We start from the raw sequence: 15,285 nt of genomic DNA on the forward strand, positions 1-15,285 counted from the left end.
TAAAACTGGGACTGGAGCTCAGAGGCAGAGGACTCGCCTTACATGCATGTGGCTCTCGGTTCAATCTCCAGCACAGAGCGGTCGGGGGGGGGGTAAGTAAAGAGGAGGGGGAGGGGGGAGAGAAGGGGGAGACAGAAAATAGATAGAGGATAGATACAGATCGGTTGGGGGGAGGGTAAGTAAAGAGGAGGGGGAGGGGGGAGAGAAGGGGGAGACAGAAAATAGATAGAGGATAGATAAGTGATAGATAGATAGATAGATAGATAGATAGATAGATAGATAGATAGGTGTGGATGTGGCTCTGTAGCAGGGCACTTGCCTGGCAAGCTTAAGGCTCTGGGTTCAATTCCCAGCACCACAATTTGTTGATTAGCTAATTAGTAACAGGCTAAAGGTGTAGCTCAGGAGTAGAGTATTCCTGTGTGACATACAAAGCCCTGAGCCTGAATGACAAAAAAAAAAAATAGAACTAAAATAAAATATAAAGCATACACTACACAAGTCCCATATGCACTGCCACCAGCAAGAGCCTGTGACACCCTTCCCATTATGTGAGGTTATGGTTGCTGTGCCCATTTTACAGATTAGGAAACTGAGTCCCAGAGTTGATTAGACAACTTGCCTAACGATCCAGAACTGGTTCAGATGCAACCAGAAAAAAAAAAAAATTCTAACTCACCTATTCCATAAACACTCCTTTCAATGTCTAAAGCAGAGGCCCAAAATCATGACCCCCCTTCTATGCACCAGGGATGTACCCTCCTCTACTCTCTGCATCTGCCTCTGTTATGAGGAAACAAGTCACAGTGGCCAGGCAAGGGACACACAGGAGCTGCCAAGTTTCCGTGACACTCATACCCACCACTCATGATGACACCCAAGAGTCTCTTAGCTACACTTCCCCTGGGGGCCTATGCCATCTCGGATCCCAGCTGGGATGTGCTCCGCGCAGCCACCAGTCAGCCAGGAGGCTAGGAGAAATGGCATTAGCTTAAGAGTGCTGGCTTTGTGGTTCAAACTGTGTAATGGGGGGAAAAAAAGGAAGAATGAAAGAAAGGCATAATAATAAAACGGTACCAGAGCCATCAAATCTCACTGGCAATTCAGCCTGAGTCCGCTGAGGTCAAGTGCTGGGCTGTCAGCACTCCAGGAGGAAGGGAGAAATCGTTTGGGGTTTTATGTGTTTAACAGTGATGGTTATTTTTTTTAATTAAAGAAAATAAGCCTCCAAAAATATTGGCCGAGGGAATTTACAAGGGAGCGTACCAGCATGCTCCGTGGAATTCTCCCATCCAGCCTTGCCAAACTGCAGAATTACTCACCCCAAGAAAGGCCAAACCCTGTTTTATAAACACTTCCAGAAGTGGAAAAGTGATATTATCCACAATAGTCACATGTCCTTCACAGCTTGTTTCCCTCTAAAAAGCTTCGGACATCATCCCCAGCGTGTATCAAGAACATCTCGTTTAGTGTCTGAGATTCTATGTCCTGAGGCCATCTGACAGGTGTCAGGCTGTGGACGAGGGAAGGCGGTGTGCCTCCTCCATCCAGTGAGAGAGAGAGGGAGAGAGGAGAGAGAGAGACAGACAGAGACAGAGAGCCTGGATATGTCCAAAATGCACCCCAGCAGGGTGGTCCCCACAGAGCTCCTCATGGACCAACGAAACGATCAGTCAGAGAGACTGTAGCATCTATCTCTCTGGTGGTATCACCATGGTGCCTTGGATGTGCTGTTTTCATCTGCAGCTTAAAATGTGCACAAAGAGGGACTGGACAGATGGCTCAGTGGTTAAGAGCACTGGATGCTTTTCCAGAGGTCCTGAGTTCAAATCCCAGCAACCACATGGTGGTTTACAACCATCTGTAATGAGATCTAATGCCCTCTTCTGGTGTGTCTGAAGACAACAACAGCATACTCATTTTGTGTGTGTGTGTGTGTGTGTGTGTGTGTGTGTGTGTGCCATGGAGGGCAGGCTTTCACCAAAATTACCACCACCACCTCCATCACTATAATCATCACCATTATCAGCATGACCAAACACCACCATCAGCACCACCACCTTCATCATCCACCATCATTACCACCTTCAGTAGTCGCAGCATCACCAATCTTCCCACCATCATCACCGCCCCGATCCATGTTCCAACCACCGTACTGACTGCCTTCAATGTCTTCCCTCTTTTAAGCCCAGATCTTTCCCCATTTCATGGGAATATTCAAGAATTACCATACAGATAAGAAAATTCTTTCAGAGGGGGCTGGACTGAAAAGAGACAACAGCGGGTGTTATTCAAAGTCTGTCCTAATTCCCACACTCTTATGGAGAAACTTGGAGGTGGTGGCAGGGAAGGTCCACCTGCACACTGGCTGTGTGGCAAGCACCTTCCTATAAAGCAGGTTAATGACCACAGAGTTGGGGACCTGCTACAAGAGGGCAGGGTCGGGGGTTACCGAGCAAACAAGACAAGCTGCTTATGACTGTCAGTCCCTCCCTCTGGTCCCTCCGTCATTTCAATCTCTCACCCCACCCACCGGCCTGATCAGAGGCACCAGACACAAGCCAGATCTTGAGTTCCCCAGCTCTCCCTGGGTGCCATAACCCACAAACCAGACCCTCCCTGACTCAGGCTCCCTGACAGTCTGTTCCCTGTGAGCAGGAGTGTAGTGAATGACGCCATTGTCCACGGGTCTGGCTTGTAAAACATTACAAGGGAATATTGAAATGGAGGGCCAAACTGCACCATCGGCCGCCCGCCAGCTAATGAACCTTCCCACCACACCGCAGCGGGTTGAATCGGCCTTTTCACGAAAGCAGGTGGCAGGGAGCTGGGATGCTTTTGTTTAGTTTTGTTTTCTCCAGGAGATGCTTTACCCGATTTCTGGCAGCATTTTTAAACAACCAAAGAGGGGTGAGGGCTGTAAAAACCCTGTTCTTGTGGGGTAAATCTCTCTTTCATTGGCTCCCCACTTTCCCCTGAGACCCAAATTAAAACGGGCCAGGCAAATTCAGCCCCTAGGGAGCTTTCTTGGTATGTTCAGCTTCTAATCCACTGGGGGCAAGTTATTTTGATCTGACATATGTGGACACTACGGGAACCAGGAGGGCACACCCCAGGTGACACACAGCTCAGTACAGCTCACAAATCCATTTGGTTCTCATTTCTTATGACAGAAGGGCAGGAAATTGTCTCACTGTGGAAAATAGGCACAAATACTTAAATTTCCCACTGGGGCTCTGCAGTTGAGAGGGACCAAGACTCTCCAAAGGACTTCTCCCCTCTCTAGTAATAGTCTTTGCTTTGCAGCTCTGGGGCTCTGGGGTTCTACATCTCTAGAAAGAGTAACCAGCAGCAGCTGGCTCCTGGTTGTGACACTGGCCTGACTGAGTGAATGTCCTGTACTCAAACACCCAGCCACAGACGTGGTAATTGGCTTCCTGGATATCTCTCTCCTCCTTGCCTCTATCTCCTCCTGTAGAATGGGATCATAATGGCAGCTGCCTCTAGGAATTCTGAGATGGTAGATGGATGGGAAGGCTGATTGTGTGTGGGAACGCAGAGCTCAGTAAAGGAAAAGAGAGGTGGAAAGGAGCCCAGGCTGTCCTCAAACTATATACACATCTCCAAGGATGATCCTCAACTTCTGTTTTCATTTTGCTTTGTTTTGAATGTGTATGGGTGTTTTACAAGACTGTGTGTCTGTGTACCGTGTGTGTGCATGTGTGTGTGTGTGTGTGTGTGTGTGTGTGAGAAAGAGAGAGAGAGAGAGAGAGAGAGAGAGAGAGAGAGAGAGAGATCTGTACAGAGGCCAGAAAAGAACAATGGACCCCCTAGGGACTGAACTATGTTGGTTCTGGGAATTAAACCCCAGTCTTCGAAAGAGCAGCAAGTGTTCTTTACCACTGAGCCATCTCTCCAGCCCCATTTCATATTTTAAATTTATATTAAAAATTAGATATATTTATTTTGTTTTGCATATGTGAAAGTCCTTGTGTGTGCGCACGCGTGTGCGCGCGCGCATGTTGTGTGTGTATGTGTGTGTGTGTGTGTGTGTGTGTGTGTGTGAGAGAGAGAGAGAGAGAGAGAGAGAGTGCGTGCACCACCTGTGTTCCTGGTGTGCAAGGAGTTCAGAAGAGGTCACAGGATCACCCTGGAATGGGAGTTACAGACAGTTGTGAGCACATATGTAGGTGCTGGGACCTAAACCCAGGTCCTCCAGATGAGAAACTGGTGCTCTTAGCCACTAAGCCATTCCCTCCCCCAAATTTTCATCTTCTGATACTCCCCCCAGCTTCCAAGTTCTGAGATGATAGGCATGTTCACCAGGCCTGATTAGCGTGGTGCTGGGTATGGAAACCAGGGCTTCATGAATGCTACACAAGTGCTCTACCAACTGAACTCCCCGAGTCTCACTTTTGGGGGGTTGGGGAGATGTTAGGGGATCTCATTAAACAGCCAAGGTGACTGCCAACTTCCCATCCCCCTGTCTCAGCCTGAGTGCTAGGAGGTTGGGTGTGCATCTCTCCATCTTGCACAGCACACGTGGAAACGGCGCTGTGTACCCAGCAGGCTCTGAACAGGCTCTGAGCTGCCAATCCATCAAATACAAAGTGCTCCGGGCTTGTCAGTTTTCAACGAAGAGGTGTGTGCTCACGCCCACTACCTGAAAGGGGTTCAACAGTCTGAAAGAGGTCTTAGCAAATGCTACTGAGACAGCTCCGAATCATGGGGAGCTTTGGGTCCTCTCAGGATGGCTTTCTTTGTCTCTTGGTCTCTTGCTGTATGTCTTCTATTTACAGGAATGGAAGGAGAAGACCCCACCCTGTAGGACATCTGGGAGCCAAACAGAAGCAACTCCATGGAGAACATGAACATGGAACGAGAATATACACACAGATACATACACACATACATACACATGTAGACACAGACACATACACACACATACACACACAACACAGATACATACACACACATACACACACAACACAGACATATATATACACACATACATATGCAGATACATACACATACATACATACACGTGTAGACACATACATATACATACACATGTAGACACATAACATACAGACACATACACTCACAACACAGACACACACATACATACATACACACACATACACACGCCCATACATGCTAATAAAAGGAATAAGCAGATTTTATGGAATGTTCTAGATCTTGACAGGGATTTAGGTTTCACGATTCTGTACATTTGTCAAGAAGTGAAAGCTAAACTTATAATATGTGCATCTCACTCTGGAAATCTAAGATCACAGGAACAAAAGTCGGATGGCAGTTGATGGCGCTCACTCCGAAGGGTTTGGACCGAGATGACTTGTTCCTGTGACTCAGATTAAATCTCGTCTGTTACAGTAGGAAGGGTGATGGCTAGATGGGCTGGATGGGGAGACGATTATGTGGACAGATCAATAGATGGCCTGGAAGAATGGACAGACAGATGAACACCTAAGTGGCGGAGCAGACATACAGGCAGAACGTTTGGTCCAATTGTTCTGTGTTTTCTGCATATCTTAAGTTTAATAATAAAAATGCTGCCTGGAACTTGTGGGTGACTTTAATTCTTAGCCAGACCTGAGCACGAAACCGAGAATGAGGTCACCTTTCTATAGAAAACCCACATGGGGACTCAGTCTTCAGAAATCAGGCATATGCATCTACCTGTCTGCTCATTGCCTGAGGCCAAGGAATGAAGCAGGGCTGGCCATTGAATCCCTCCCTTGGTCATTTGAAAGAACTGGTCCCAAGGAAGCTTTTGTCCCATCCTGGAGCCACAGACAGTCAGGGACATGTAGAAATCTGCATTCTAACATGTTCCTTTGAAAGTCTGATAGACATTGCTGAAAAGAAGATGAGGTCATCACGTGATGATGATGATGATGAAGAGGATGATGATGATGGTGGTGGTGGTGGTGGTGGTGGTGATAAAAATGTGGTAGCCTGAGATTATATATACAGCTCACCAGTAAGGCACATGCTTGGCAAGATCAAAGCATTGAGATCAACCCACAGCACCCCAAAATAATTGGCTAAATAAGAACATAAAGCCCATGGAGGATCTGAGTAGAGATTTCTCCAAGGAAGGGCACACAAATGGTCAACAGGTCCATGAGGAAAGCGTCAACTTCACTCTCTGGGGAAATGCAAGGCCACCCAGGGCTGTCACCTCACACCTGCTAGGATGGCTGCTATCGCAATAACATGAGATAACAGGTGTTGTCGAGGAGGTGGAGAAAGGGGAACCCTCTCCTCCACTGGTGGGGACACGGTTTGGCACAGTCATCATGGGAAATGTCGCAGAGTTCCTTTAAAAGCTAAAAATAGAAGCACCGTGTGGCTCAGCTGTCCCTTGCTGGGTCTGTATCCAAAAAGTATGGAGTTGGTGGCTGGATTCCCATGCCCATCCCTGTCCTGGTCACCAGAGCCAAGAAACTGAAATGACCTAAACCCTCGGGTGAACGGGCGAAGAGAATTCAGAGTGTGTGCATGATGGAGTACTATTCATCCTTCAAAAAGAAGAGATCCTCCCATCTGAGACGCTGTGCGTGAACCTGGAGCCTGTCCTGCTAAGGGAAAGAAGCCAGACACAGGAGGATAGACTGTAAGACATCACTTCCTAGGTGGAGTCTAGAGGAGGGTGTGGAGGGAGTATCGGGGAGGGGAAGGGCAGGAGAAGTGAAGAGAGGAGGGGGAGGGGCAAGGGAAAGGAAGGGGAGGGGAGAGGGGAAGAGAGGTGAGAGGAATAGGTAGGAGAAAGAAGAGGAAAGGAAAAAGAGAGAGAAGAAAACGGAAGCTGGCCCAGGAGATGTTGTCAATTGTCTTATTGACCTGTTTCCATTCTATATGTACCAAAGCCATGGTTACGAACTTCTATATATGAACGTCTTGTCGGCCATACAAGTAAAAGTAAAGTTATAAAAAGTATGGAGTAATGAGCAGCTCATGGCGCCCTCTCTGGAAGGCAAGTGCCCAAAGATGAGGGTAGGGAGATGGGAGGGGTGATTCTGCAGGTAAGAAAAAAGGGAGGTATCCAAGAATCCTGTCTGCTCCCCCAACGTCCCAGATAGTCTCTACAGACAACCTCCATTTTTACGACATCGCTCATGGCTTGGCTTTCCATTCACAGCCTCACTCTTGTTTGAGATAAACATGCTTCCCCGGCGGCAGCCTAAATCACGGGAGGGTGGAGAGTCTGGGCTGCCTCACAAAAAAAAAAAAAAAAAAAAAAAAAAAAAATCTCAGGTCTCTTCCCTGTGACTGGGCATTTGGTCAACCTTCAGCCGCAAGCAGAGAAAGTAATCAAAGCCTTCCATATGAAAGCCAGACATGTATAGTCAGAGGCTAAAAATTGCTGGATTTTCCCGAATGTATATACTGCGGGTATTTCAGATCTTTCTAGATTTCATTTGTTTGTGTGTGTGTGTGTGTGTGTGTGTGTGTGTGTGTGTGTGTGTGTTTGAGACAGGTTTTCTCTATGTCATCCTGGCTGTCCTGGAACTTGCTGTGTAGATCAGGCTCGCCACAAACTCAGAGATTTGCCTGCCTCTACCTTCAAAGTGCTGGGATTAAAGGTGTTGTGCCCACCACTTTCACTGGTGACTTTAAGAAGGGGTAGGGACATCATGAAAAGGGTGATACATGGCCAAGCAAAGGTGGAAGGCAATGATCACATATAATGTGACCAGGCTGAGTGCCTCCAAGATTGTCACTGGAATGGGGGTGGAGGGAGAGATCTGACCTGGCTTCTAAGTTCCAAACTTCCCCACTCTGTCTGGTTAAGGACAGATCAAAAATCTAGAAATGTCTACCCTGGGGACCACTTCCTTTTAAAAGAGCAAAGAAACACGGTAGCATCATTCCTCCAATCTGCTCTCTGAAGCCACCTCGGCCCCCAAAGTGTGTCAACCCACACCATTGGCTAGCTCCTGTTTAGACTCCATCAACACAAGCTGGATGTCCTGAACTCCCAAATCCAAAAATGTTCCACGGCCTAAAGCCTTCTGAGAGCTGACAAGACCTGAGAGGAAAGTCACACAGTTCCTGTCATCAAATATGCAAGGTGTGAGGCCAGCAAGATGGCTCAGCAGGTAAAGGTGCTTGCAGAAGCCTGGAGATATGCGTTCTATCCCTGGAATCCCACATAAAGGCAAAAAGGGGGAAAAAATGGCTTCACGAAGTTGTCCGAGAACCATCACACACAGACATGCTGTGGTGTGCACACACACAATAATTGTTATTATGATAATGTTTTAAAGTAGATAGGGCTCAGGATGTGTCTCAATGATAGAGCACTTGCTTAGCATGTGCAAAGGCCACAAGAGCAATCATGTAATTAATTAAGTACACTGTATAGTATTCCCTTCAGGCTATGTGTACAAGGCATCGGGACACAAATGAATCTTAGGTGTGGAGTTGAAATCTTGTAAACACACGCAGTAACCCAAAATGCATGAAACTTCCACCTCTCACAAGGCTTCCAGGCTCAGACATTTTTGGGTGAGGGATATTCAATCTTGACCTCTGTGGCAGAAAGGCCACCAGTGCTCGAGGCAATTCTGTGGAAGAGAAGCAAGAAGCACAGGTGTGGCATGTGTGTGCGTGTTCATGTGTGTGTGTGTGTTTCTCTCAAGTTCAAATACCTGCCTCTCACCCTGCAGAAGGCATTCCTCAACACCCCACCTCGTCCTGTAGAGATTCCTCTCCACCCTCATTTTGCTCTTTAGAGCAATAGTTCCTCTTTATCCCCCATCACCCTTTAAAAGTGCACCCCTTTCAGCTTGTAGGAGGGGGCTCCTCTCCATCCCTGCCACCCTATAATGGAGGTTCCTCTGCACCTTCTCACCCTCCTGTAGAAGGGAGTTTGGAGTTCCTCTCTACCTCCATCACCCTATCTAAGAGGGCTCCCCCGGGAAGTCCTGGGTCACAGCAGGGACTCTGCATCTCAGTCATTTCTGTGACCCCGACAGGTGCACCTGCAAATAGACGTCACTAAGGTGAGCCGGCTGTCTCATCACCCAGCCCAGACAGCATGGGACATCATGGTGGCTCGGTGCTATGCTGCCTCTCTGTGTGAACTGGGACAGTTTTATACCTCAGCATGCCCCTTGTCACTTTATCTAGGCCAGTGAAGGACATTAAGAATTTCCCAGTGCAGACAGAGTTCATGTTAGAGAAGCTGCATGCAGGATTTCCAGTGCACAGGCCGTAGAAAGCTGGCAGATCATTGACAGTGCACACCTTGGGAACCTGTCTTTCCTTCAGCCAAGGCTGCAAGCCCCACCTGGATCTGACTTAGGACTCCCAGGCCAGGCTTTCTCTTGCCACTGTACATTGCAAGTATGAAGCATTACATGGGTTTCCCTGAACTATAGGACACAGGGGGTTCTTCAACAGCTGTGGAGTCCTCTGTGAAAGAACTGGGGTCACCCTGTACCCTTTTCTACTTTATGCACCCAATAGATGCCTTTCAGAAAATGGAGTAACTTTATGCTCCCCTTTAGCTGGTTTGGATAGTCAGCATACAAAAAAATAAATAAATAAAAAGGATAAACCAGGAACAGGGCTGCCTGGCCAGTCTGGGACAGTTTGGGATTCATTTGTTTGACAGCAAGAGCTATTGTTTAGATAGTAAGTCTCTACCAAAGACCCATGGATCGGAGACTTGGGAGGAACCCTGGAGCTGGAAAGATGGCTCTGCAGCTAAGAACATTGGCTGCTCTTCCAGGGGACCCAGGTTCCGTTCCCAGCACCCACATGGCAGCTCACAACCATTTGTTACTTCGGTTCTGATGCCCATTTCTGGCTTCTGCGAGCTCTGTTGGTATGTGCCGCACACATATGCATGCAGGCAAATCCTAATACACATAAAATAAAATAAAAAATAAAATAAAATAAAATAAATGTTTCTAAAAACAACAGATGGGACCTGGGTTTCAGAGGTCCACTCTTCACCACGATCGTGGGACTCCCTTCCCACCACCGCCACCCTCCTTTCCAACTTGCTACAAGGTGAGCCGCTGCACTGGGGTTCTGCCTTGCCACAGGTCCAAAGTGAGGTCTTTAACTGGATGTGGATGATAGGTCTGAAACTGTGACTCGAAATAAACTTTCTCCTCCCTGAGGTGATTGTGTCCGGTGTTTTGTTGCAATACCACAAAGGGAGTTACAACATTTCACTATAGCGCTGGTCCTGGTCCACTGCAACAAGACAGGTACTCCGTGAGCTAGGGGAGCCCCAGAACTAGCCAGGGCCCCCCCCAGTTTCAGTGCCTGTTGTCTGTACTTGAGACCTGAGTCCTCTGCATGTTGCCCAGTGCATACAGCGAGCATTTAATAAAGGCGGAAGAAGAATAAAACAACAGATCGAAATCTTTCCAGAAGGAATCGATGAACCTCGGATCCCTCTTTTGCAGAGGGGGAAGGGAGAGGGGTGCTTGTCTATCTTAATATTCAGGTTCCAGGAGCAGTTCAAACAATATCTCTCTGCTATCCCCACCCCCACACCTCCACCCACCCCGGCTACTCAAGCTTACTCTCTGAGCACTTCGGAATCTACACCCTACCTTTTCAAGACTCTGTGCGCCCTTTCTCTTCTCAACACAGTCAACCCCTATGCTTCCAGAAGCTACTGTAGCCCCTTCATAAAACCTCCCCTGACCCTTGTTGTCCCAGCCCCGGACTCATCAATTCCTGGAACTTCTCAAGCTGTCTGAATAGTTCATAGACACAGAGGCCAAGTTCAAGGCAGGAACCGCAGTGAAAAGCAAGGCGGAGGGTTGAATCCGGAAGCCATTGTAGTCCTAAGGCTTCTAGAGGCTGAGGTAGCATGCGCAGGCGCAGAATATCTGCTGTCTGTGCGTTATCTCCACCACCTCACCTCTTCCGGAGGCCCACCCAGCTGCTACGTGCCAGTCATTTCCCTTCAGTTACCTGGGCATTAACCAGCCTTCCTCTAAAATCAGCTCCCCTGTCGCTCGCTTCTTAGGACTTGAGGAACACTGACTGCCAGGCTGGTATTTTTACTGAGGCCCCGCCCCTTTCTAAACCACCTGGGCGCTGGGCGCTCCATCGCTCCATCGCTCCATCGCAGGAAGCTAGAAGCAGGCAGTTTACATGGTTTAATCCCCCCCCCCCCAGCTCTCCCATGTTTATTATAAGCAGTGATGGCTCCTGGAACTGGACACCATAAATGAATCCTGTCGAGTTTTTCCACACACAGAATCAGGGGGGGGGGGGGAGCAAAGCAGCGTGACTGTCCAGGCCTTGGGCGAGCTTCATGGAAGAGCTTTGCAGCTATCCAGAGCCCTGCCTCTCTCTCTCTCACTTCTTCCAGATTTCATCCCTCCTCCTCCTTGAGTCAGCTGTCACCGGGTGTGTGGAGGACAGGAAACAGAATTACAAGATTAACAGTGAGCCGCCCTTTATCACAGTTGACTCCAAGAGCCACAATCCTTGCTTGTCACTGCCTACTGCAACCTGGGGGCTGGGACAACAGCCCAAAATAAATTCTGAACAAACTTAGAACTGACAGTCCCAGGGAGATTTCCCCTGGATCAGGGAAAGTGTCCTGAGAATAGACTAGGATCCAGATTCCTTGCCTGCTTTTTCTCAACTGATTTTTGCAAGACCCTAAAAACATGTAGGCTACACTTATTTGTGCCCATTTCACAGGTGGGAACATTGAGTCTCTGCAAAGTTAACTCACTTCCCCCACGCCAGAGTCTTACAATGATTGACACGAGGCCAAGAATAACCCCAGCTTTGACTGACCTTGAAACTGTCACTTCAGTCATTTTGCTTCCTCCATCATAGTCCCTTAAAGCCACCTGGAAAAAACACCCTGTCTAACCCCCCAGAAGGTCTAGCCTTCTCTCAGTTTCCCAACACAACTCCTTATGTGGCCACAAAGACCTGTGGTTTCTAGGCTGCGGGACTGGCTAAACATGACATGCAGTAGTGACCAGCCCCTCCCTTCCCCTCCTTGCCCTCTTTCTTTCTCTTCTCACCCCCTCTTATTCTTTCCCTGCACCCTCTCTTTGCCCCCTTTTCATCTGACACCTGGACAGACAGAGACCCAGTCAAACAGGAACAGAAGTCGTCATGATGAGGACTGGTTAGGACATCCACGTGTCCTAGCTCTCAAACAGCTGTCCTTTCCCCCCACTGGTCTCCTTTCCTGTCTCCCACCTGTTCCTATGAGCTTCCAAAGGGCAGGGTCCAGCAGGGGATGATCCTTAAGGAAAGGAAGAACCACGAGAAACCCACTCATGTTGAGAGCTAGCTCTGGGAGGGGAAGGGTTGAACACAAACTGAACACAGGTCCTGGGGCTACAAACAAGAAAAAACAAATACATTCAGAGCAGACAGAGAGATCGGGAAGCAGAACCTGATAGGAAGGGTGTGGTTAGTCGTGGTGAGAGGGCTGTCACCTCCCTCCACAGTGATAAGAATCTGGAGGGTTCCCAAGTGGACAGTGAGGATTCGTGTGCTTCTGTGTTCCAAGCGTCTCGGTGGGATTTCCTGGAGCAGACTCCAGAGGAGAAGGGGACTGTGTTCAGTGTAAGTCAAGCTCTAGCTGTCAAGGAGGAAGCAGTAAAGAATCTGGAGCTCAGCAGTAGAGCTGGGCTTTGTTGTTCGTGAGACGCTGAATTCTTAGCACAGAGAGAGATGCACTCGGTAGGTCTGGTGAAGCCGGAGAGGGGGATGCCTCCTGACTTCTCCAACCCACCATGCCCCTGTGGGAAGGATGGGACAGGTGGGAGATGCTACACCTGTGCTTCTACAGAGTAGCCCGGCTTGGAGCTTCCCCTATAGCTCTCACACAAGGCCTCAGCAATGGCCGTGGCTACCTCTACAGCAATGCCAGCAAGTGTGGAGTGTGACTCTGAGCTTGGCTCTCGGGGGACCTCAAGCAGTTGACTTAGACGACATTTTCTGTTGGCACTGACTCTTCTTACCCTAGAGCTACAGCGACTGGCATTTCCGAGATACATTTTGAAGATACTGAGTTTAAACCGTCCCAGGGCTGGAGAGAGCTCGGCAGTGAAGAGCACTCCTTGCCTTTTGCAGAGAACCTCAACTAGATTGACAACACACACGTCAGTTCACAGACTCCAGTTCTCCGGGATCTGATGACTTCTCCTGGCCTCTGTGGCACTCAATGTGCACTTATGTGCAGGCAAAAGAGCCATGCAAATAAAATAACATTTGTGATTAGATTAATTTCACAACACACAGTTCTCTGCTTAGTGTTTAGACCCCAAGACCATGGGACTCCATCCCTTTCTCTTGTATGGTCTTTACCCTTCTTGGAGGACTGTGTCCTGTATCTAACGGCCCTCCTTTTCCTGCCTTCCAGAGCATCATCAATGACTTCATTTTCTTTTGGATCATTAAACCCAGAGAGAGGGAAAATACAGAGAGAGAGAGAGGGAGAGACAGACAGACAGACAGACAGACAGAAAGACAGAGAGAGAGAGAAACAGACACTCAGACAGACAAAGAAATAGAGAGAATGGGTATACCCATGTGCATGTGTGCCTCTCTGTGTTCATGTGCATATGTGTGTACCTGTGTGCCTGTGTGTGCCTGTGTGTATGTGTGTGCTTATGTGTGCCTGTGTGTCTACCTATGTGTATGTGTGTATACTTCTGTGTGTGTATGTGTATGTATCTGTGTGTCTGTGTGTGCCTATGTATATGTGTGTGTACATCTGTGTGTATATGTGTGTACCAATGTGTGTGCCAGTGTATGTGTGTGTGTGTGTGTGTGTGTGCGTGTACTTGTGCACATTTAGCCAAGGGGATCATGACGTGGGTCACACTGAAAATTGAAAGAGCAACTGATAACCTGGCTCCATCCTCTGAGTCAGACCTAAGTCTCTTGCACACGTACATTTCTTCCCCCACCCCTTTTATTTGTCAAATCAGCGGCTGCAACCACAGGATATGTAAAACTAGCAAACAGCTTTTAGCACTGGCTCCCAACCGGCACGCACCCCCACCCCAACCCCCAGGGTGCCGTGGACACCACCTGGTGTCAAGTTGGTCTGTGTTTCACCCCCAGGAAATGGAGTTGTTTCATTTACGGAGAGCTGTTGCCGAAAGAACAGCCTTCATCGGCTGAGATAGATGGGAAGGAGAAGGGGGAAGGTCTCAGGAGGAGGGGGAGGTGATGGGACAAAAAAAGGAAGAGAGGGGTGTAGCTTTGGGTCCCTGACAGGCTAGATTTCCCACCCACACGTTCACACTGTAGGCTGCCCGAAAGCATTCTTCCAGATCCTAAGGGTTATGAGAAGAGGGGCTGGGGAACTAGGAAGACAGCTCATTCCACAAAATTCCAGCTTCATGTGCATGAGGACATGAATTCAAAGCCCCAGAATCCGTGGCAAACCCGTGCATGGTGAGACTTGCTTACAATACCAGTTGTGGGGAGGCGGGCGCAGGAAGGTCCCTAGAACTCAATGGCCAGCCAGCCTGGCTGAATCAGAGACCCCAGGTTCAGTGAGAGACTGTCTCAAAAATAAGGTGGAGAAGTGATTAAGGGAGGTATCTGTGTTGACCTTTCACACACACACACACACACACACACACACACACACACACACACTCACACACACACACAAAGAGAGACAGACACAGAGATGAGAGACCAAGACAGGAATGAGAGATCTCTTCCTCCATTAGTTGGCAAGGATTCTGGTGAGGGGATTTGTAGGGTGCATTCTAGGCTGATTCCTTACCTTTGCATCCGAGACATCCTGTGCAGCTCTAGGTCGTCGCTGCCCCGAAAGCCTTTGGCGAAGGGGTTGTTCTCAATTTTCAGCTGTGTGATCTGAAAGGAGGAAGGAGAGCACTTGATTACCAACTTGGGACAAGGGCCTTGGGACAAGAGCGCATAACAAGTGTCAGGGCATAAGAAGAGACACTGGACAGCCCAGGGGACCCAGTGCAGCCATCACAGTGACAGGACGCACCAGTGCAGCTGAGGCTTTGAAAATGCCTTAGAGCCAACCAATGTTGAAAGGAAGGGAAACCTGGATTTGGTTTACTCATTAATTGGAGTCATATTCTACATCATCGTGTGTGTGTGTGTGTGTGTGTGTGTGTGTGTGTGTGTGTGTGTGTGTGTGTGTTAGGCATTTTGCATTTCAAAGGAAATGGAAGCCTCAACATTTGGCCCCTCTTCCTTAGGAAGCCGTGAGTGTTGATAGCGACCGCACATCCCACACAATGTGGTAATCTCCCG

The 15,285-nt window shown here is 48.5% G+C and overlaps 1 protein-coding gene across 1 annotated transcript in view; it reads right to left on the reverse strand.

The window, feature by feature from the left end:
- Positions 1-15,285, reverse strand: part of TBX5 (T-box transcription factor 5) — a gene marked incomplete at its 3' end in the record, with an annotated part of 45,232 nt that overhangs the window by 14,142 nt on the left and 15,805 nt on the right. Inside the window, exon 6 of the mRNA XM_080940741.1 lies at positions 14,780-14,871. Within this exon, the coding sequence (XP_080796867.1) occupies positions 14,780-14,871 (92 nt within the window). The remainder of the gene's footprint in view (positions 1-14,779; positions 14,872-15,285) is intronic.

The sequence above is a fragment of the Micromys minutus genome, assembly GCF_963924665.1.
Source record: "Micromys minutus genome assembly, chromosome: 29".
NCBI lineage: Eukaryota > Metazoa > Chordata > Mammalia > Rodentia > Muridae > Micromys > Micromys minutus.